At 47.9% G+C, this 24,301-nt stretch overlaps 1 protein-coding gene across 1 annotated transcript in view; it reads right to left on the bottom strand.

The window, feature by feature from the left end:
* The window catches only part of LOC124776229 (GRIP and coiled-coil domain-containing protein 2-like), a 282,612-nt gene that overhangs the window by 202,306 nt on the left and 56,005 nt on the right, over positions 1-24,301 (bottom strand). The window contains exon 5 of the mRNA XM_047251088.1: positions 13,508-13,745. Within this exon, the coding sequence (XP_047107044.1) occupies positions 13,508-13,745 (238 nt within the window). The remainder of the gene's footprint in view (positions 1-13,507; positions 13,746-24,301) is intronic.

The raw sequence follows: 24,301 nt of genomic DNA, 5'->3' as shown, positions 1-24,301 counted from the left end.
GAGATGATAGGAAAGTGTGTCAATAAAATGAGTCACTTTATGATCCAGTGATGGAGAGTCTTTTTCCAGTATTTCCCATCCTTATTTTTCAAGTTTTATCCTAAGGGCTGTTAAGTTTTGTTCATTTAAGCTTCTTTTCTCCCATATTTTTGTGTTTTCATTTGTGGTGATATGTTATGGGTTAGTATGGAAGCTCCACCACCCTTACTATTCCTCCTGCATGAACTAGCTGTTACATTGTAATTTGCAACAGTAAGATTTAGAATTTCATGCTCCTTTAAACCATATTCCGTCAGAGCTAGAATGTCACGAGTTTCTTCGTTTAGCATTATTTCTAATTGGGTTACCTTTTTTTTTATGTATTGTATATTCTGGTGCATTATTTTTATAACTGAATATCCTGATTCTATGTTTGTTTCTGTCCTATATTCTTTTTGTTATCGTTGTTTTTTGTGGATATCAGACTTCCTGATTTTTCACCCCCACTATACAATGTTAGTTTCTAATGATTTTACAAACATCTGCATACATTCTGCTGAGTGTTACCGAACATAATCTATTTAATTCTTAGAGAACAAAAGCTAAAGAAAGAAAAAGAGTGGCTTCCTAAACAAAAGTAGAAGGAACTAAAGGGCTTGAGCCCAAGACTCTCCAAGAAAAGACTATCCAAGGGCGAATGGGGTGTACAAACACCTTCTACATCGAGGGCAGGCAGTAAAAGAAGAAGGGGGAAACTAAGATTCCCATTTCTCAGAATAAGCCTATCCAGAAAAAGCCGAGGCAAGAAATAGGGAAACAAACTTATAGTACTGCAGCCCTGGTTTTTAGGATGGCGGTTATCCAGCAAGCCTATCCACTGGTCAAGATCACCTCGCAGAATGAGCAGCTCGTGCAGATGGCTCTCTTTGAGAAGACTGGGGAGGGGAGGGGGGGGGGGGGGGGGGGGAACACTGGTCCAGGACCCAAATTCAGAAGAGTCTAGCTGGATCATGGTGCTTTTACCTTTGTCTGTGAGGGGTGGGTACAGTGGAATGGCTTAAGGAAAAGGTGTCCCTAATATTTGGAAAGATCTTTGATGTGCAGCAACATGTATGCTGCATATTTTCGTGTTACGAAGGTATAAATTCGAATTCCGCCAAACACCTCAAGTTACTTTCCAAAGCATTAAAATCGAGATTACAACGCACTTTTGTAAGCCAGTCACAGCTCATGTCGCGTGACCTCGCCAGCTGATGACAGCATTTGACACGTGATGTAGTCAGCCAATAGCAAGATCACTCTTAAGCAGCGTGAACACACAAATAAGAAAAGTTAATGGCTTAAATTAATATACATATTGTTACTACATGAAAAGCAAAGCTTTCACATAAAATATTGGTCTCTAAGATTAATAAGCTGCAAGATAAGCTAAGCTTCCACATATAATGTTGATCTCTTTTGCGCGTCATACATCACATAAATGTGCCAGTAAAATTTTTAATAACGACGTAAATGTCTGATCTTCTGGGCTCGAAATTCTTCAGATGATTATCCCCAAAGAGCTGATTTTTAAATGAGAGTCAAATGCTCTGTGATTAAGAAATTTGTCGTATATTCTCGCACATAGTTTATCTTGCATAAAACGAAATTTACTTTGAAAGTAACGCTTTGCAAACAATACTCGCAATATTTTTCCATGACCTATTAGAAATAGGTTTGTTTCAGCAGTTGCCAGAGAGCACTAGATAACAGGCGTCACTGCACTTGCGCAGCTATGATGACGCAGGAAGCCCGCATGTTCGTATGTGTGAAACATTAAAAGATCTTGCATTAAAACGAATTTAATGTAAACAGCTGTCACGTCACGCTCACTGGAGGCAATTTGTTGTTTAGAAGCATTGCATAGTTTTCCTAAAGACTTTGACACACTTTGCTGTTGGCAGATGCTTGTATGAGCACTTTCTTTTGTTGTTGTATATGGCGCATTTCCTATGCGACTTAGTTTTATTTTCGTTTTTGTCTTTTGTTCGTGTTTTGTTGCTGCAGTATTATTCTGCAGAAGTGGGATACACTAATATTCTTTGTTAGAGTATTGGTTCTTACCAGTCAAAATCACAAAAATTTAACTGAAAACTAAAACAATGAAAAATTCCCAGGTTTTTCCCGGTTTTCTCCCAGATGAAAAAATTCCTGGGTTTTTCCCGGATCTCCCAGTTGTCCCGGGTCGTATACACCCTGGGAGATTGATGGAAGCCTGTGAACAACAGGGCGACCAACTATTGGCTGGATGCAACACTAATATCCACAACTTCATGTCGTTTTTGGAAACCCAGAATCTACTCTGTAGGAATCAACATGGATTCCGGAAACAGCGATCGTGTGAGACCCAACTTGCTTTATTTGTTCATGAGACACAGAAAATATTAGATACAGGCTCCCAGGTAGATGCTATTTTCCTTGACTTCCGGAAGGCGTTCGATACAGTTCCACACTGTCGCCAGATAAACAAAGTAAGAGCCTAAGGAATATCAGACCAGCTGTGTGGCTGGATTGAACAGTTTTTAGCAAACAGAACACAGCATATTGTTATCAATGAAGAGACGTCTACAAACGTTAAAGTAACCTCTGGTGTGCCGCAGGGGAGTGTTATGGGACCATTGCTTTTCACAATATATATATAAATGACCTAGTAGATAGTGTTGGAAGTTCCATGCGGCTTTTCGCGGATGATGCTGTAGTATACAGAGAAGTTGCAGCATTTGAAAATTGCAGCGAAATGCAGGAAGATCTGCAGCAGATAGGCACTTGGTGCAGGGAGTGGCAACTGACCCTTAACATAGACAAATGTAATGTATTGCGAATACATAGAAAGAAGGACCCTTTATTGTATGATTATATGACAGCGGAACAAACACTGGTAGCAGTTACTTCTGTAAAATATCTGGGAGTATGCATACAGAACGATTTGAAGTGGAATGATCATATAAAATTAATTGTTGGTGAAGCAGGTACCAGGTTGAGAGTCATTGGGAGAGTCCTTAGAAAATGTAGTCCATCAACAAAGGAGGTGGCTTACAAAACACTCGTTTGACCTATACTTGAGTATTGCTCATCAGTGTCAGATCCGTACCAGATCGGGTTGACGGAGGAGATAGAGAAGATCCAAAGAAGAGCGGCGCGTCTCGTCACAGGGTTATTTGGTAACCGTGATAGCGTTACGGAGATGTTTAGCAAACTCAAGTGGCAGACTCTGCAAGAGAGGCGCTCTGCATCGCGGTGTAGCTTGCTCACCGGGTTTCGAGAGGGTGCATTTCTGTATGAGGTATCGAATATATTGCTTCCCCCTACTTATACCTCCCGAGGAGATCACGAATCTAAAATTAGAGAGATTCGAGCGCGCACGGAGGCTTTCCAACAGTCGTTCTTCCTGCGAACCATACGTGACTGGAACAGAAAAGGGAGGTAATGACAGTGGCACGTAAAGCGCCCTCTGCCACACACCGTTGGGTGGCTTGTGGAGTATAAATGTAGATGTAGATGTAGATGTAGAACTTAATTGTGGGCCAGCACCGAAACCAACAATAGAGGTGAGAACCTTCAAGACTTTCTTCTAGCTAATAACTTAGAGATCCTCAATAGGGACAAGGAATTTACATTTAGGAATATAAGAAGGAAATAGGTAAATGACATAACCTTCAGTTCCACTTTGATGGGTAGTTATGACAAACAACGGCATGTGGCTTCAGAGCCATGCTCATTAGACCACTTGTATATTACGTTCGAGGTTTAAATGGGCATTACAGAGACCATATCCTATAGGAATCCCAGGAAAATGGACTGGGAGGCATATACGAGGGACCTCGACTCAGGCCTATTGGAAGTCAGTACTTCAATAAGGAATCCAGTAGAGTTTGAGGAGGTAGCAGAGGCAGTGACCTCTGCAATCATTACCTCATACCATGACAACTGCTCAACCACCAAGAACTGCACGAATAGGAATGTATCTTGGTGGAACAACAACCTGGAATCACATAGGAAACAGGTACGAAGACTGTTTAATCTTGCGAGAAGGACAGGACAATAGGCATAATATTGGGAGGCCCTTGTCAAATACAATCTTGCATTTAAGCAAGCAAAGCAGGCGACCTGGAAGGCATTCTGTGAGGAGGTAGAGGGTACAGCTGTTCAGGCCAGACTTCACAAAATCCTGACTAGGATACCAACTAATCCAGGAGAAACTTCAAGGAAAGAGAATGGTGAGTATACAAGGACAACACATGAAATGCTGGAACTACTCCTCAAGACTCATTTTCCTCAATGTACTCTGACAGGCAACACAGACCAGGAGATCCTTGTGAGATATTGGTATTCAGGTATTCAAAGGGAGAACTGGGAATCTGCCAGAGAATGTGTTGACCACAGCAATATTCAATGGGTGGTGGGAACATTCCAACCGTTCAAGTCACCTGGCCCAGATGGAATTTCTCCAGCACCCCCGCAACAAGCAGGAGTGAACTTAATAAGACTCCTACGCAGGTTATTTAGGGTTAGCCTAGCAGCAGGAATCATGTGTAACATCTGGAGGGCAGTGAAGGTTGTCTTCATTCCAAAGCCAGGGAGAATTGATCATACTGAGGCCAAGGATACGAGACCAATCAGTCTGTCCTCCTTTCTTCCTAAAACATTAGAAAAACTGGTCAATGTGCATGTTAGGGAGGTTAACTAGGGTCCCTCTACACATAATCCAACATGCATACCAACCAGGAAAATCATGTGAAAATGCACTCCACCAACTTGTAGGGAAGGTGGAGAAAGCACTACACTTTCAGGAAATAGCCCTCTGCATCTTCTTGGACATTGAAGGGGATTTTAACAACACAATCTTCGAATCCATGGTTAAGGCAGCAGAGGTGCATGTTTTGGAGACTACCATTTGCAGGTGGGTTAGAGCCATGCTGAGTGGTAGAAAGGTAGAAGCCACTATGCAAGAAAAAATGGTAATTAGCACCCCCAGAGGCTGTCCACAAAGAGGGGTTCTGTCCCCTGTACTGTGGAACCTTGTGGGGAATGAACTCATTGTAGAATTAAACTCTAGACAGTAATTTTGCCAGGGATATGCAGACAATCTCATCATAGTAATACTTGGCAAATTTCCAAGTACAGTCAGAGCTATGGCACAAGGAGCAATGAACATTGTGCAAAATTGGTGAAGGAAACAGGAGCTAAGGGTCAGTCCTAAGAAGACTGTTGTAGTACCATCTACAAAGAAGCAGATCCCACACACATATTGGAATCCCAAGCTTCTCAATGAAACTCTACCAATGAAGGGGATAGTGAAATATCTAGGGGCAAACCTGAATGAGAAACTATCGTTGACCCCTCACATAAGGAGCACTTCTTCCAAGGCAAAAGGTACTCTAATGAGTACATGGAGAGCTTGTGGTAAAAACTGAGGCTTAAGCCCCAAGAGCATGTACTGGATATAGACCATGGTAGAAAGACCTATAATCACTTACGGGGCTACAGTGTCATGGAAAAAGGCAGAACAGCAGGTAGCTGCTAAGGAGCTTGCTAAGGTGCAGAGATTGGTCTACTTAGCCATTACAGGCAGAATCAGCAGCACACCCACTGCTGGGAGGGGAACCATGCTGGACATGCCCCCATTACACCTGTGGGTAAAGATGGAGATAACAGCTGGAGCACACAGGTTAAAGATGGGCAAAAACTGGAATTCACTGGGGTTTCTAGGATCTTACCCTAAAATACTGAGTGAGGTAGACATAGGTATGGTTGGGGAAATGCCAGCCAACTAAATAATACCTCCTAGCTGCTTCAACAAGACTTTCAGTGTAGTAATTGGAAGAAGAGAGCTCTGGGAGAAGAAATTTCGACACCATACTGTGGACATAGTCTGGTTCACTGATGGTTTAGAAACAGACCAAGGTGTTGGGGCCAGGGTGTACGGAGGGCAGCCAAGACTGGGGAGTGCAATCTCTCTAGGGAAGATGGCCACTGTGTTTCAAGCAGAAATATCTGCTTTCAGTTGTGCTTGGAGGAGAATTTGCGGAGGTGCTACAGAGGTCATACCATTTCCATTTAAACAGACAGCCAAGTAGCCCTGAAAGCACTGGCAACCTCTGCAACAATATAAAAGATCATGGCAGAATGCCACAAAGCCCTTGTGGAGCTAGGAGGAAAACAATAGGGTAAACCTGTTGTGAGTCCCTGGTCACTCAGGGATTAGCGGTAATGAGCAAGCCGATAGGTTGGCCATGACAGGGGCGGTGACACCATTTATTTGTCTGGAACCTGTCCTGACAATCACCAAGGCAATGGTCAAAATAAAACTACAAGACTGGATGAGGAGACAGCATGTAGAATATTAGGCTAAGGTCCAAAAGCAAAAACATGGCAAGGTATTGGTGCCAAAGACCTGTCCTACGAGAAGTCTCTCAATCCTGGGCTCGAACAGGAGAGAAATGAAACTCAAGGTTGGACTACTGACAGGCCATGGGAGTTAGAAACATCTACATAAAATGGGGATAATAGTAATTCACTCAACAGCATTAGGGTTAAACACATCTCAAAACTTCAAATGTAAGCTCTATTACATATCTGGACTCTATTACAGTGCCCCTTGGCTCCTGTGTGGGTTCGTAACACAGGAATCATAATATGTTTGGACAGAGCATACCCACCATTTCCAACAAGAAACTCGTCATGTAGTCCATTTTCAAATTCTGCAGCAACTCTACTGTTGTCCCAAATGAATCGTGCACGGAACCCGGCCAACCTTACGACATTCGAAATCTTCATATTGGCATCACATATGATTTGTGTATTGATAGAAAAGAAATTCTTGCAAGTTCTATATAGGTCTGCTTGTGCTCCATACGGACAAAGCATGGGTGTAGGTACACAACCTATGGCCCCAATGACATTCCCTTGATATATTTTCTTGGTTCTGTGGCATGGATGGTAACAATGGCCTTAAGGCAATTAACCTGTTCATCATATTGTTGAAAGCTCTCCCAGCAGTAGTATTTTGGATGTAATGAGATTGCCTCTTATGATTTGATAAGTACCAGCACGAAAACTTCGCAGTCCGCAAAGACGTTGCAGCCTAGGAGACAAAGCACGGTTCCTGTCATAATTATGCTGCAGTGATGGCTCCAGCACAGCAAGCAGAGACTCCAATGATTCCATATAAAACCAAACCACTCTTGAAAATCAAACCACACTTTGAAATCATTGTCACTATACACTGCAAATGGGTCTCTTCTTTCTATTAAAACCCTCGCTGTTGGGATATCCACCTCTTTCTTCATGTCCTTACATTCTTCATAGGACATGATATTCAACATGCAGAAACCAAAGAACACATCTTACTCTATAACTTTACTCCTACTACTGCTTAGTAGTAAATTCTGACCTTATTCCCTACTTAGGTTACTAATGTATTAATGTACTCTGATGGTGCTCTCCACCAGTTATGGAGTAAATAACTTTACTTCAGGAGTGAATGAAAACATTACTTCTGTGGTAATTTACTGCTTTAGTTCATTACTCTCAACTAATATACTTCTCTCTTAGCAACTTATTACTTTAGTTTCACTTACCTTTGGTTGGTTTTTGCCATCCTTAGAGCATTACAATCAACTGTTTGTTAAGACAAGAAGCAAAATTGTTCACTGGCCTGGCGACTGTAAGTGTGTGATATTGGGTTGTAAGTTAAAACAGGCATTAACGTCAAGTGCAGTATTGATGTTCCAAACTTGGAGAAAGAGCTTATTTTATTGTGCAATGCTATTAATTTGGTGATCAGATGAATCTTCACTCAAAGTGTGGATGGTACGCAACACCCAGTAGTATTTGCATCAAGAAAATTAAAAAAAGGCAGCGCATAATTACTCTACTAAGGAAAAAGAGATACTAGCTGTCATTCACGGTATTACGTACTTCCACTGTTCCCACCAGGAACAAAATTTAAGGTAGTAACATATTATGCCACGTTGAAGTTGTTATTGGGATTGAAAGAGCCATTAAGAAGAAAGATATGTTTGGCTCTGAAACTGAGTGAATTAGAATATGTGACAGTGCGTAAACCAGTCAGGAGGCATGGCAATGCTGATGGCTTACACAGAACAGTTGGAATATAACAAGCACTTGGTAGAAGCATAACTGAGTGGCTTAATGCACAGGTTGCTAATGCTGTCAAGTATTTAGAACACAGCTGCAGTTTGCAGTACATGACAACTTTCTGTGCAGAACAACAGAACTCTGGACCACAAGCGGTGGTGCCTCCAGTTTTTAAAAACGTACTGAGGCAAGCACATGACCTTGTTCTGGCAGATCATGGATACTGGACAGTTATTGATCGAGGTGTTTTAAAAAAATCAAAGAGAGCTAGGAAAAAAGATGTGAAACAATATGTTTGTAACTGTATGCCAGATCTAAACTGTCAATGGGTCCCACTACAAAGATTGCCAGAAGCGACCAAACCTTTTGAACTGGTAGGTCTTGATATGCTCGGACCATTCACACAAACACCTGAGGAAACTGCTACATATTGACTGTGACACACCACTTTTCACACTTTGTTACAATGGTTGTAACAACAGATCAACAGGTGAATACTGTGCCTCTGGCCATCACGAACAATCGGTTATTAATATTCTGTGTTCCCAGACACAATGATCATTGATCATGGCACTAATTTTATGTACCATTTGAAGTAACGGCTGGGCCATTTGTTACATATTTATAAACTCAGGACTAGCTCTTTCCACACTCAATCAAATGGAAGAACACAATGCGTTCATCATCATACAATTTCCAAAATGCTGACTTATTTTGTAAGCACCCATAAAGACTGGGATGTCTATCTCCTGTGTGTCACATTTGCGTATAACTCTGAAATCCACAGCAATATTTGGATCTTACTCTACAAAGTAGTAGTGTATGGCAGGAAGATGCCATCACCTTTCAACCTAGTAAAGCCTAAACTTGAAAATACAGTCTCTTAGTAAAGAAATTTGTGAATGACTGTATCATCTCATAGAGATGACATTTGCAACAGCCAGGGACAACCTCTATTGTGCATGTAGGATGCATTAAGCCATTCAAAGTCACTGTAAATTCTTTGCTGCAAGCATCTGTGTCATCTCCAGTGCAGGATATTAAGTCAAAGAGGAAAGGGAGGACACCGAACTTCAATAATAGAGAAGTACACGACATGTCTTATGCACTTAGACTGTATCACAGTATGACTGAATGACATGGACTTGTAAAATGCTTTTATCGACAATATGTGAGATAGTTTATTTTGTGTGTCATTGTTGTGATATATTTGGGGTGTAAAACATGTTTATTTTGTTATCATGGACTTTCGTAATGCAATTATCAGTATGAATGCACTACCAATATGCTTCAAGACATTGTGCATAAAAACAGGATATTGCCGAGGCTCATACCTCAGGTTCTGCTGGTGATGGAAAGATAGGGTCAAGTGTTTTGAATAGTCCTTGGGCTAGGGACCATTTGCATACCCAACAAGTTGGTTCTTTTCACATTAGAGACAGTGGCAGTGGGAAACAGGCGGAAAAGTAATAAATGCTTGAAGAAAGACAATGGTTGTGGTATAGAAAGAGTGAAGGAGACAATGGCAGTGTGAGGGAAAGAGAGGGACACAATGACATTGGAAACAGTTGACAGTGACAAAACAGTGCTAGGAAAAGATGAAGAAGGCACTGCCAGTGGGAGAGGAATCAAAAGGAGGAGAAATTGGAAGCACATGAGAGCCAGTGATAATGAGAGACAGACACTATGACACTAACAACGAGCAAGAGAGAGAGATAGTAACAGTGAGGGGGGGGGAGGGGGGAGGGGGGGGAGGGGGGAGAGGGAGAGGGAGGGAGGGGGAGGGGGAGGGGGAGAGGGGAGAGGGGAGAGAGAGGGGGAGAGAGAGAGAGAGAGAGAGAGAGAGAGAGAGAGAGAGAGAGAGCAGCAGCAGCAGCAGCAGCAGTGGGAAGAAATGAATAACACAGTAGCAGTAAGAGAAAGCAAGGAGACAGTGACAGTGAGATGAGACGGTAGCAATAAGACAGAACAAAGGAGACTGTGGTTGAGAGACAAGTGACAGTGAGACAGAGACACGAAGAGATAATGACAATGAGCTGGGCTGAATAAGCGAGTGAGAATGGTAACTAGTGGGGCTGAGTGAGTTACAGTTAGGAGAGCTTGTGGGAGTGAGAGATAATTTGCATGATAAAAGAGTGCAATAATTTTCGAATGCCAAAATTTTTTGGAAAATTTTTTAAGTCACTGAGGAAGGTAGACTAAAGCAGCTGGTACCCCACTTTTCTGTCAAGAGTAATTTAAACAGGAACATATTAGCCTTCTACGTGCTCTGATGGAAGCATTTTTCCGCTGTTACGTTACAATGATAGGGCACAGGATATTGTTGAGCTATGTGACTACAAGTGACAGGAGTATGCACACTTTTTGAAAAGGGGGAAGAAGTGATGAAAATTCCTTTCTCCCATGTGGCGTATCTTCCTGTTGATTCTACAACTCTGCGGAGGAGGAGTAGTGGATGCACAACAAAATCGGGCATGTGAAGCAGAGCATTTGCTAGACAAACAGAAGTACCAAGCTATTACCAGTTTATATTGAAATTAACATACAATATATGGCAGATAAGAAATGAAATATGAATAGTACGGGAAACGTTTACAGAGTTGCAATGACAGGCTGAGAGGGGAGGAGTGTTGACAGAAGTACAAGGGGAATATCAGGGACCCCACTTTTCATATGAGAAGTTGGGAGAACAGCTGTACCATGTAACGAATATGGCACCACAAACACAGGAAACAAGGATGACTGGATGCAGATCGAAAGCTACTAAAGACAGTATTAAATTCTGCAGACAATGAGGCCTTTCAAGAACTTAATAGCATAATAGGGCAAGTAGAACCAGTAGCAGATGAAAACAGGGCAACTGTGGAGTGGCATATCATACAGATGAAGAATTTGGCACACATTGTACTTAATTATGCCAGCGTAGTATGAGAACTAACTGTGGAATTTGCAAGACATGTAAAGAATACCACGGGAACAGTGAATGATGACTTGGATAGAGTACAGAATTGATTAAATTTGCTGGAGGAGAGAACGGTTGTAGTAAGATGATTAAGCTCGCTAGCAGACAGTGTGGGTGATGCAAGAATTGGACTAGCAACATTGCAAGAATTGGTTCACCACAGTTTCTAATAGGGCTACAGGATTACAACAAAGCCTAACTGCAGAATTACAGCATTTAGTGGAACCAAAAGAGTGAAGTTAGTCACTATTCTACCACGTATAATATCAACGGTTGTAATTGGTATGGCTAAGACAACATGTGTTCATGTTTATCTTGTAAACTTACCAACTCAAAATAAAAAAAATAAAAAAAAAAACTTTCCCAAGTGATAAAACCAGCACGCAATTGATGGTAAGTTTATAATAAACAAATGGTTAAAAAGAGTAAACATGGAGAAACATTATATGAATAAGACAGCAAAGGAAGTTTCTTAATTTTTTCTTAAGCAAGAAAATCCAGGTATTGAAATAACATTTTTCAACTTACACCCCAACATACATTTTCTCAGCTATACAGATTCCGAGATGTCATTAACAATCATGTTAATCTTGAAGAAGTCACAGGGTGAAAAAAGATCATGCCAAGAATGTTAATTCAGCTGGAGTTTCAAATTGCAAGCAAGAATTGAGCCAAATACAAGTATGCTACAACTGAACAGAGATTTGTTGACGAAAACTGAGAAATACACATTACATTTACGAGATCTGTAGGGGACTTGGTGAAGGTGTTCATAGTAGATAAGAAAGATGTATCCCATATCTAGTTTGAACAAGTTCACGCTATTCTCCTGAACCCAGACATGAAGCATGGAACACTTCATATTATGACCTTTCATGAAATTTAGGAACTTTTGAAAGTGGACGAGTAGTCATCTGTGTAGTTTTTTTAGTGGTAGATTTTTAAATTAAAATAATTAGGAACTCAGGACTTTAAAATAAAGTAAAAATACTTTCTTACACACTTTTTAAATAAGAAGTGAAGTATAAATATATATGTATATATGTTCACATTTTCTGCTAAACACTGTACTGATTTCAACCAAACTTGGTACATGTATCATTTACTGTCGGGGAAGAATCACTATGGGGTAACAACCACCCATCTATCGAAGGGGTGAGGGCAAAAAATAGTGTAGCCCATGATGCACTAATATCCGGATTTTATTTGTCCAGTATTTGAGAATAAGAGCACTTAGTGAGGAGCAACCCACAACCGAAATCATATATTTTAAAAGAAGAATATGGTCAGCAAAATAGGAGGCAAACATTTGCCCTGCAGCTGCATTAAATATAGAAACTCATGTAAGGGCACTGATAGATACATTCCTGAACTAAATTCAAATCAGACCCTTGAGGCACCTATTGTTTTCTAGGACTTCCAACAGTAGTGTGCAGTATTACTGTCATTTGTTGAGAATACCAAGGCTAGTTTCTACAACTGAAGGCTGTGTGTGTGTGTGTGTGTGTGTGTGTGTGTGTGTGTGTGTGTGTGTGTGTGTGTGTGTGTGTGTGTGACGGAGGGAGGGAAAGTTGGCTCTATCATTGGCAAAAATGATACAGAGGGGTACAATGTAGAACTGTACAATTCAAGTGTTCAGCTGTATCATCAAGTGCCCAGCAACTTCTTGTCTGAACATACTGATGCATGCATGAAAACCAGTACCACTGTGACAGCATTGATTTCTGCAACTAGTTAGTTGTTTCAAAGTCTTCGCAATTATGAGTGCAAAGAAAATACTTGAACCTTAAGTACTTTTTGTAGAGTGTTATATTCCTGAGTTGGTGACTAACCTAGAGTGTTAACCAATAGAGTTAAATTATGAACATTTACAACTTATGTGACCACAAACTTAAAAGGGAACTGTAATCACATTTTATTTCACTAATGGGAAGGTCTGATTTTTGAACAATGTGTGACTGTGATCTACGACATTGGTCCATAATCGAATAACGTATCACCACATAAAGATAATTGTGGCAATGCATTGATTTAACATTAGGCAAATTTGCTGTTAATTTAAGATATAAATTTTCCTAGTAATAGAATACATACTGACACACACACACACACACGCACACACACACACACACACACACACACACACACACACAAAAGAGTCAAGTCATGTATAATAACTGTATGTGGATAAAATGTAATTAGCAATTTGTGAACCGGTTGACAGCAAAATTTTCAAACTATTAAAATAACATACAGAAAGGAGGAAAGTAAGTTACACTCCCCTTCACGGGAATTTTGTTAAAGGGGTCATAGCAGTATGCTTTGCCAGGGAATAAAACACACAAAAGTAAAGTAACTACTGGCAGAATTCGTACCTAACACCAATAAGGCACAAAGGCTGTCTGAAGTTACATAAAGAATACATACCAATTCCCCGATCCCTCAGAGACCGCAGTTCTAATTCCACAGTGTCCAGCTGCTGAAGTAAATCATCATTTTCTCTTGTAAGGCGTTTAACCTGTCGATGAGCACTTTCAAGTGCTGTCTCAAGCTCCTGCACACGATTAGTCAATTGATTCACCTGTTGCCTTGCTTTCCGTTCATCTTGTTTCACTTGCTCCAACTGGCGTTCTACTGATGCACTTTGTTTCAGCACTTTGTCCATCTGTAACAAATTCTTTTTTATCAATTCTGACAATATAAGATATGCTCAGAAAAAACTACTGAGTAAAATTAAAGACTTCAACTGATGTATACTGAAGTAAACACCCCCCCTCCCCCCCAAATTCACCTACATGGAGCTGGTAATATAAAGACAACATAGTAGCTAACTTCCTGCCCCTTTCCTATTCCAAGTCCACTAACCTGCTTGGCTTCCTTACTTAATCTCCTGCACTCAGTACATATCTTACCTAGGTTCCACTGCACCCATAAGTACAAGCAGTATAATTTGGATTCATATCAACTCCAAAGTAACTTGACTGTGTGTTAAACACATACAGAGAAAGGAAGAGGAAGGGAAAATGAAGCGTAGAGAGAGAGAGAGAGAGAGAGAGAGAGAGAGAGAGAGAGAGAGAGAGTGGGGGCAGGAGGGAGGGAAAATGTGATGGATGGAGAGACAGAGGGCTAGAGGACGGAGGGAGGGAAGGAGGGAGAGAGGGCTGGAGGGAAGGAGGGAGAGAGGGAGAGAGGGCTGGAGGGAAGGAGGGAGAGAGGGAGAGAGGGCTGGAGGGAGAGAGGGAAAGAGGGCTGGAGGGAAGGAGGGAGAGAGGGCTGGAGGGAAGGAGGGAGAGAGGGCTGGAGGGAAGGAGGGAGAGAGGGCTGGAGGGAAGGAGGGAGAGAGGGAGAGAGGGCTGGAGGGAAGGAGGGAGAGAGGGAGAGAGGGCTGGAGGGAAGGAGGGAGAGAGGGAGAGAGGGCTGGAGGGAAGGAGGGAGAGAGGGAGGGCGAGAGAGTGGGAGGGAGAGAGGGAGGGCGAGAGAGTGGGAGGGAGGGAGAGAGGGAGGGCGAGAGAGAGGGAGGGCGAGAGAGAGGGAGGGCGAGAGAGAGGGAGGGCGAGAGAGTGGGAGGGAGGGAGGGAGAGAGAGAGGGAGGGCGAGAGAGAGGGAGGGCGAGAGAGAGGGAGGGCGAGAGAGAGGGAGGGCGAGAGTGGGAGGGAGGGAGGGAGGGAGAGAGAGAGGGAGGGCGAGAGAGTGGGAGACGTGGCCGAGAGAGCAGGAGGCGGGGCCGAGAGGGGGGACAGAGGCAGGGCCGAGAGGGGGGATAGAGGCGAGGCAGGAGGGGGGGCCAGAGGGGGGGGCCAGAGGGGGGGCGAGATGGGTGGCGAAATAGGGGGTGAGGGGGGACGAGGGGGGGCGAGGAAGGGGTGAGGGGGTGTGGGGGGGGCGAGAGGTGGAGGGGGGGCGAGAGGTGGAGGGGGGGCTGAGAGGTGGGGGGGGGCTGAGAGGTGGGGGGGGCTGAGAGGTGGAGGGGGGGGCTGAGAGGTGGAGGGGGGGGCTGAGAGGTGGAGGGGGGGGGGCGAGAGGTGGGGCGGGGGCGAGAGGTGGGGGGGGGGCGAGAGGTGGGGGGGGGCGAGAGGTGGAGGGGCGAGAGGTGGGGGGGGCGAGAGGTGGAGGGGGGCGAGAGGTGGAGGGGGGGCGAGAGGTGGAGGGGGGGCGAGAGGTGGAGGGGGGGCGAGAGGTGGAGGGGGGGGCGAGAGGTGGAGGGGGGGCGAGAGGTGGAGGGGGGGCGGAGGGCGAGGAGAGGGCGGGCGGAGGGCGAGGAGAGGGCGGGCGGGCGGAGGGCGAGGAGAGGGCGGGCGGGCGGAGGGCGAGGAGAGGGCGGGCGGGCGGAGGGCGAGGAGAGGGCGGGCGGGCGGAGGGCGAGGAGAGGGCGGGCGGGCGGGCGGAGGGCGAGGAGAGGGCGGGCGGGCGGGCGGAGGGCGAGGAGAGGGCGGGCGGGCGGGCGGAGGGCGAGGAGAGGGCGGGCGGGCGGGCGGAGGGCGAGGAGAGGGCGGGCGGGCGGGCGGGCGGAGGGCGAGGAGAGGGCGGGCGGGCGGGCGGGCGGAGGGCGAGGAGAGGGCGGGCGGGCGGGCGGGCGGAGGGCGAGGAGAGGGCGGGCGGGCGGGCGGGCGGAGGGCGAGGAGAGGGCGGGCGGGCGGGCGGGCGGAGGGCGAGGAGAGGGCGGGCGGGCGGGCGGGCGGAGGGCGAGGAGAGGGCGGGCGGGCGGGCGGGCGGAGGGCGAGGAGAGGGCGGGCGGGCGGAGGGCGAGGAGAGGGCGGGCGGGCGGGCGGGCGGAGGGCGAGGAGAGGGCGGGCGGGCGGGCGGGCGGAGGGCGAGGAGAGGGCGGGCGGGCGGGCGGGCGGAGGGCGAGGAGAGGGCGGGCGGGCGGGCGGGCGGAGGGCGAGGAGAGGGCGGGCGGGCGGGCGGGCGGAGGGCGAGGAGAGGGCGGGCGGGCGGGCGGGCGGAGGGCGAGGAGAGGGCGGGCGGGCGGGCGGGCGGGCGGAGGGCGAGGAGAGGGCGGGCGGGCGGGCGGAGGGCGAGGAGAGGGCGGGCGGGCGGGCGGGCGGGCGGAGGGCGAGGAGAGGGCGGGCGGGCGGGCGGGCGGAGGGCGAGGAGAGGGCGGGCGGGCGGGCGGGCGGGCGGAGGGCGAGGAGAGGGCGGGCGGGCGGGCGGGCGGGCGGAGGGCGAGGAGAGGGCGGGCGGGCGGGCGGGCGGGCGGAGGGCGAGGAGAGGGCGGGCGGGCGGGCGGAGGGCGAGGAGAGGGCGGGCGGGCGGGCGGGCGGGCGGAGGGCGAGGAGAGGGCGGGCGGGCGGGCGGGCGGGCGGAGGGCGAGGAGAGGGCGGGCGGGCGGGCGGGCGGGCGGAGGGCGAGGAGAGGGCGGGCGGGCGGGCGGGCGGGCGGAGGGCGAGGAGAGGGCGGGCGGGCGGGCGGGCGGGCGGAGGGCGAGGAGAGGGCGGGCGGGCGGGGGGGCGGGCGGAGGGCGAGGAGAGGGCGGGCGGGCGGGCGGGCGGAGGGCGAGGAGAGGGCGGGCGGGCGGGCGGGCGGGCGGGCGGAGGGCGAGGAGAGGGCGGGCGGGCGGGCGGGCGGAGGGCGAGGAGAGGGCGGGCGGGCGGGCGGGCGGAGGGCGAGGAGAGGGCGGGCGGGCGGGCGGGCGGAGGGCGAGGAGAGGGCGGGCGGGCGGGCGGGCGGAGGGCGAGGAGAGGGCGGGCGGGCGGGCGGGCGGGCGGAGGGCGAGGAGAGGGCGGGCGGGCGGGCGGGCGGGCGGAGGGCGAGGAGAGGGCGGGCGGGCGGGCGGGCGGGCGGAGGGCGAGGAGAGGGCGGGCGGGCGGGCGGGCGGGCGGAGGGCGAGGAGAGGGCGGGCGGGCGGGCGGGCGGGCGGAGGGCGAGGAGAGGGCGGGCGGGCGGGCGGGCGGAGGGCGAGGAGAGGGCGGGCGGGCGGGCGGGCGGAGGGCGAGGAGAGGGCGGGCGGGCGGGCGGGCGGAGGGCGAGGAGAGGGCGGGCGGGCGGGCGGGCGGAGGGCGAGGAGAGGGCGGGCGGGCGGGCGGGCGGAGGGCGAGGAGAGGGCGGGCGGGCGGGCGGGCGGAGGGCGAGGAGAGGGCGGGCGGGCGGGCGGGCGGAGGGCGAGGAGAGGGCGGGCGGGCGGGCGGGCGGAGGGCGAGGAGAGGGCGGGCGGGCGGGCGGGCGGGCGGAGGGCGAGGAGAGGGCGGGCGGGCGGGCGGGCGGGCGGAGGGCGAGGAGAGGGCGGGCGGGCGGGCGGAGGGCGAGGAGAGGGCGGGCGGGCGGGCGGAGGGCGAGGAGAGGGCGGGCGGGCGGGCGGAGGGCGAGGAGAGGGCGGGCGGGCGGGCGGAGGGCGAGGAGAGGGCGGGCGGGCGGGCGGAGGGCGAGGAGAGGGCGGGCGGGCGGGCGGAGGGCGAGGAGAGGGCGGGCGGGCGGGCGGAGGGCGAGGAGAGGGCGGGCGGGCGGGCGGAGGGCGAGGAGAGGGCGGGCGGGCGGGCGGAGGGCGAGGAGAGGGCGGGCGGGCGGAGGGCGAGGAGAGGGCGGGCGGGCGGAGGGCGAGGAGAGGGCGGGCGGGCGGAGGGCGAGGAGAGGGCGGGCGGGCGGAGGGCGAGGAGAGGGCGGGCGGGCGGAGGGCGACGAGAGGGCGGGCGGGCGGAGGGCGACGAGAGGGCGGGCGGGCGGAGGGCGACGAGAGGGCGGGCGGGCGGAGGGCGACGAGAGGGCGGGCGGGCGGAGGGCGACGAGAGGGCGGGCGGGCGGAGGGCGACGAGAGGGCGGGCGGGCGGAGGGCGAGGAGAGGGCGGGCGGGCGGAGGGCGAGGAGAGGGCGGGTGGAGGGCGAGGAGAGGGCGGGTGGAGGGCGAGGAGAGGGCGGGTGGAGGGCGAGGAGAGGGTGGGTGGAGGGCGAGGAGAGGGCGGGTGGAGGGCGAGGAGAGGGCGGGTGGAGGGCGAGGAGAGGGCGGGTGGAGGGCGAGGAGAGGGCGGGTGGAGGGCGAGGAGAGGGCGGGTGGAGGGCGAGGAGAGGGCGGGTGGAGGGCGAGGAGAGGGCGGGTGGAGGGCGAGAGGGCGGGTGGAGGGCGAGAGGGTGGGTGGAATGTGGAACCTTATGTCCTGCCTTCCATGAGGGCTTTCCTATATTTACACCTCGTTCTCCCATTCCACACCAGACCCAAAATGAGAAGGCTGTGGACGAACACACTATGGTTGTATTTGTGAAGCAGTTTGCCCAGTATTTTAAAAAGAATAGAAAATACAAGAATACAAATCACTTGACTGCCTGTCATACACTGAGGCAAGAAAAAAATTCAATCCTCACATCCTGTTGATATGATAACCAATTGCCCAGAAATCACTGTTGCCTGCCACCCCCCCCCCCCCCCTGCCCCTCAATTTTTTCATCTTATCTACCATCACCTTCCACTCTCATGGTTCCCGTGACACCATCTTCAGGAACCACTGCTCTCACTCTGCCAAAGAAGCAGTTTCCTCCTCCAGCTTCTACTGGTGACAGGACTCCCTCTCGGAAATTTTTCCCTGGAATCCCACAGATCACAGGACCAACACCAGCTGACGACTGAAGGAACTATGGTCTGTTGGTTCCAGGGCTGACAGCTTTTCATCCAGCTTCACACCTGCAGTGCATAAGCCCTCTCACAACAATCTCTACCACCATAAGTTATGAAGAAGAAAAAGAAGAATCGGAGGAAGCCTACTCCCGTGACCGCTATCAGTTTCTTAGCCAATATTCATTGATGATGTCCCACCAGTACCAGTAACAGACTGTGGTCCTGGTACATGACTGGCCCTCCAGGCTCCTTCAAGCCTAACTATGGCACATTCAGCATCCTGATTCAGTGGAACTGTGCCCAATTACTGTCACCTGACAGAACTGCAGCAACTAATTTACAGTTATTCTGCAGTCTGTATCACCTCCTATGAAATGCACTTCACTGATGACCATTCTGAAGTGCTTCATTTTGTTGGAATCACAATGGCCCCAGAGGGGCAATTGCAGATGTCTGAACATTAGTTTACAAAGACGATGTCAGTGACCACCTAAACTCGATAGCTCTCCTCCCATCCAGTTTCATCTCACTTGGTAATTTCAATGCACACCACCCCTGTGGGGAAGTACAACTTTTTTGTTAGGGGCCTTCTGATTCACTAGCTTCTTTCTGATCTTGATCTGTGTCTCATCAATGACAGTACCCTACTCATTTCAGTGCCACTCATGGCACCTTTTAGTCTATTAACCTTATGATCTCTTTCCCCCAATCTCATGACTTCGCCACATTGATCACTTCATGTTGCTTTTTGTGACAATGATCTTTTCCCAGTGATCCTGTTGCTTCATATCACTGCCTGACAGACCGATTCTCTTCGTGATGGTGAATCCTTAAGCCAGGCAAAAACTCAATGTCTGTTGATAGCTAACAACAGATTAGCCTCACCAACATGCTTTGCCAACAACTTAAAAGGACTGTTACCTGCAGATTATACAGGTCTCTTGAATCAGGACCTTTTGTCCACCATTCAGTGTGGTTTTTGAGAGAAAAGATCTACAGCTGACTATCTGGTTATGTTGGAAACAATGATCTGACAAACTTTTTCTAAATGCCAACACCTCATCATGTTTTTTTTTGCCCTACATAAGACATACAACACTGCTTGGCATCATCATATTTTACTAACCATCTTTGATTAGGGCTTTCAAGGATCCTAGCCAATTTTTATTCCATTGGTTGCTCCAGATTAAAGTTCGCACTCAGCTCTTCACATGTCCAAGAGAATGGCATCTCATAGGGCTCTGTGCTGAGACACACATTCATCCTCATCATCATCATCATCATCATCATCATCAATGGGCTAGTGACCTCTGTCCACCCCTGTGCTGTAGTTCAATGACTTGTGCATACGGTACAGGTCCCAATGCGTGGCCTCGAATGAATACCAGCTGCATGGCAACATCCAAATGGCCTCCGCTTGGACCCTTTCCCAAAGTTTCCAATTCTCTACTATAACAATGTGGGTCACACATTTCTACAGTCACACCATGGTTCACCATGACCCAGAACTGTACATGGGTGCCAAGTACTTGGAAGCTGTAGCACAGTCCCATTTTCTGGGTCTCCTCTTTGATTAAAAGCTGACTTTGCTGTCCATATTTGGCAACTGAGGACTAGTTGCATGCAGAAAGTTAAACTCTCTGCTTCCCTGGCCACACCTCTTGAGGTGCGGATCACACTACTTTTCACTGTATTTAATGGGCACTGGTCTTGTCCTGACTGGACTACGGTTGCCGTGTTTATGGCTCTGTAGCACCTTCCGCTTTGAAATTGTTACACCCAGTCCATCATCACTGCATTTGCCAGGCCACTGGCACCTGTTGGACTAGTCATGTAGACAGTCTCCTTGCTGAAGTGGAACCTTCCCTTTTCAGTTCCAATATTATCACCTGTTGCTCACTTAAGCGTATCACCATCCAAGAATTTCCTCATCCCCCACCTTATCTCTTTTTTTCCCCCCTCCATATGTGGGCACTAACCCCCAGACACCTACCCTCGGGTGGGATTGCCAGTTAGAATGCGCCTCACAGTTTTTTGCCGTGACCTCTGCCTAACCTCCTTAGAATGTACTCCCCCCCCCCCCCCCCCCCATCAGCTGGTACTTAGGCCATGAATTGGAACAGATTTATACAAGTCCCAAAGTTTGTTGCCCGCACCTATTAATTTCCATTCTCCAAGAGTATCGGGGGTGCTATCGTCATTTACATTTGCACCACCAGCTCTAAAACCATGGATAGGACAGGACGTGCTTTTAAATCTCTAAGAAATCAGGGACAACATTCACTGTTAGGAACATGCAGTGTTTTTACGATGGAGATGATAACCATTAGCAGCACCCTACATTATATTAAATAAGCCTCCCTTGACTAACTTTTAATTTGCAGTGAGTCAACAAGTCGTCTCCACTGATCACTGTTACCTTTGTCATCCTATGATATCAATTTTTCACGATCCTCTCTCTGACCTTAGACATACTGCTTGCTCAGTTGTATTTCTCTTGGTTCCAAGGAATGGACTGGGCAACCATTTGGGCAGAGAAGAGATTACTCACCTCCACATTTGCCTTGATAAACCCAGGTGAAGATTTAGGTGTGCAAATAATGCCTCTGTTCACTCAGAGATGGAACAACATATGGTGGGTTACTGGCCCCTCAAATAAGCTCCACACTATCAAGGAGACTACTGCTGCATGGCACTCTTTCCATTCCTTCTGGATGGAATCCATTGTCCTATGTCACCTCCACATCAGTCATACCAGGCTAACCCATTGCTTAATATATGTAATGAGTCACCCCCCACATAAGGTTCCAGAACATTACAGACAGTAGCTGATATATTGATGTTAATGCCTCTCCTGGTCCATGCTAGCATCTTCTTCTGAATTCTTTGGCTCCAACAATGGTGGACGATTCACAGATAGTTGAAATAGTTCTCTGTTTTCTCCGGGAAAGTGGTTTTAATTCTCAGATATAAGATTTCAAACTAAATTTGGAGCGGGGTTTGGGACTGGGGCGTCTCTCACAGCACGCTGAGTCTGGGGGCCCTCGACCTTATCTCCTTTACCAGCTCCCACTTTCCTCCCTCTTTCATTCTTGTTTTAATTGCTTTAAGATGCAGTTTGCAATTTTTTTTATTTTTTTTCTTCCTATTTTCCATTTTAGGGGCAGCACTTTGTTAGAGCCCTGGGAAAATTCACCTACTGCCTTACATATTTCTCTCACCTTGTTTTTATTATTGACAGTCCAACTGCTGTACATTATATTTTTAGCCTTCTCACTTTTCCTGTTCTGTATCTCCTGACTAGACAGTATTCTTTACTCCTTAATTGTCTTCACCCATAACTGGGTTGAGGAGGAGTCGGATGTGGGTGGGGTGTCCTCCCCATACATGAGCACTCGAGACCACTTGTTTGCTCTGACCTACATACCAGCCTGATCCACATACTGCTCCATATTTCCTTCAAAGGCTAAGAAAAAAGTGCCTATACCTGTTTGGTTATCCTTGCGACCTTTTTGTACATGTCTGAAAAAGGTAAATCTCATCATTCAAGATTTACCTCGTAGCTCCTCACCTGCATGGAGTGTAAGGTCTCTGTAAAAGTAATTTCTTACACTAATTCCAAGTTTTATGTGGGGCAATAGCCACTGGCATGTCAGCAGCTGTTCATATGCCTGAAGAGTTTGAGACCAGCAGAGGCAGCCTCAATCAATAGTGACCTACATCTATATGATCAGGGTATACACTTGGAGGAGGAAAAAAATTCCCAGATGTTCCAGTATTTTAAAGTTATAAAAAAAATTTCCAAGGTAAAAATACACATTTTAACACGTGAAAGTACACTTCTTCATGTTTAGTGACAGTTTACTTTCCCTCAGAACTGTAAAACGTATCAATCCATTGAATGGTAAAGGCAGGCCCAGATCTATGAAGGGGCAAAACTGGGGTACCAGCCCTGGGTGGCAGTTTCAGGGGGCACCAAATTCATATACTTGAAGTAAAAAAAAACTTCTTTTACAAAGCCCTTCACATTCCGCACACGTTAGTCTATCAATCATTCATATGATTTTGAAATGCATCCCTGTTGGTTTCTGAACATTTTTGAATACATTCTAAGTGGATTTCAGAGTGAATCACAAGTTGATTTTTGAATGCATGCATAATGTAGGCCTATGTGATGTCTCTGCCTGGGGAATCACCGTCACATCTAGAAATAAACTTTCCCCACAGACAAAAGGGGATGGGGCTATACGAGCTAAGCTGAACAAACAAAAACAGGTGAATGCCAATCACTATTTGTTTCTGTAGTTGATCCGGTGTGTGAATGATCAGCGTTATTATTATTACGAGTGAAATCCATAGATTCAGACTACCAGAGTGGACATAAACGACTAACAGGAATAACTGATAAGAAAGATTACATATTAATCTAGTCTGTTATTCAAGGAAATGAAATTTTGACAGAAAATTTTTGCCAGATCTCTACAATACTAAGGGCCAGTTGTACTGTCCCCAGTTAGCAGCCACATAAGTACTACTCTCGGAATAAGGTGGAAAACGCGTTTTACGAACACATAACAACACGTAATTGAAAACTAAACGCAGGATAACTAAACTGCTGATAGTGGTAGGGTTAGTCAAGTTAAGTGAAGAATAAGTTTTGACAATGCAGGAGTAGTTACAGAATTAGTAATGACAAGATCGATAGAACGAGGAAGGACAAAAAACAGGGACATCACACAAATTATATGGAAGAATACGACAACTTTAATTTTATATAAAAATTTCGTACTACTACCTATCAATCTCATGCTTGAGAAATTGGTGCGTATGAATGAAGTGTGAAACTATTTCCAAACATAAAACTTTTTGCTTGTAGTGCGCCTAATAGGCATTTGATATTGGTACTTCATCAATTGTATTCTGTCATGTTATTCATGTAAATGAGGCAGATAAAAATGACCACCTGTGCCGAAATAGTCTCGCTCATTTGTGTGTGTTACAACTGCTGCAATATTAGAAAGGCCTTCCTTTTATCTAGCAAACAGTGACAAACAACATAATCAAATTGAGAAACCACACCAGTCGTGGGTACTATTTGTATTAATAGCTTTTTCAGTATTCGACAAAATGACATTTTAATTTTTCACGTAGTAAAACATTTGACAAACTTTCATGAGATAATAGATTCTTTTGCAGAAAGGAAAGCACACCATGTAAAGCTGTAGCAAATTTAAAGAGAAAAAAATGCTGGGCCCTAAGGATTGAAGAAATGTGTACTGCATCGTCTTGCATATATCTTGTCTTTACTTGTTTTATGTTTATTATATTTAATTTTATGTCCCACAAAAGAGGAAGTTATTAGCTAATAGACAATAGAGAGTCCAAATTTTCTGAGGACTTCTTATTCTCCCGATTACAAATAATCCCACCCAATATTAATTATGAGGTTTTTTAGAGGGAAGTACGGTGCCAAACAGACTGACTAGGAGCAGGAGAGGCACCACAGGACATTTTAATTTCCACTGTGCTGAATATAAGGTTGATGGTTTCTATTACAAAATATACACGTTTCAATTCCACAGAATGAAATACAGTGACTTGCAACAGAAGAATGCTGTGCGAAGAGGCGTGGCACTGCACTTTGGCACACTTAAGACCAAATCCACACAATTGGGAAGACT

The sequence above is a fragment of the Schistocerca piceifrons genome, chromosome 2, assembly GCF_021461385.2.
Source record: "Schistocerca piceifrons isolate TAMUIC-IGC-003096 chromosome 2, iqSchPice1.1, whole genome shotgun sequence".
Classification (NCBI taxonomy): domain Eukaryota; kingdom Metazoa; phylum Arthropoda; class Insecta; order Orthoptera; family Acrididae; genus Schistocerca; species Schistocerca piceifrons.
The sequence above is the reverse complement of the archived record's forward strand: the minus strand, read 5'-3'. Positions and strand labels throughout refer to the sequence as shown.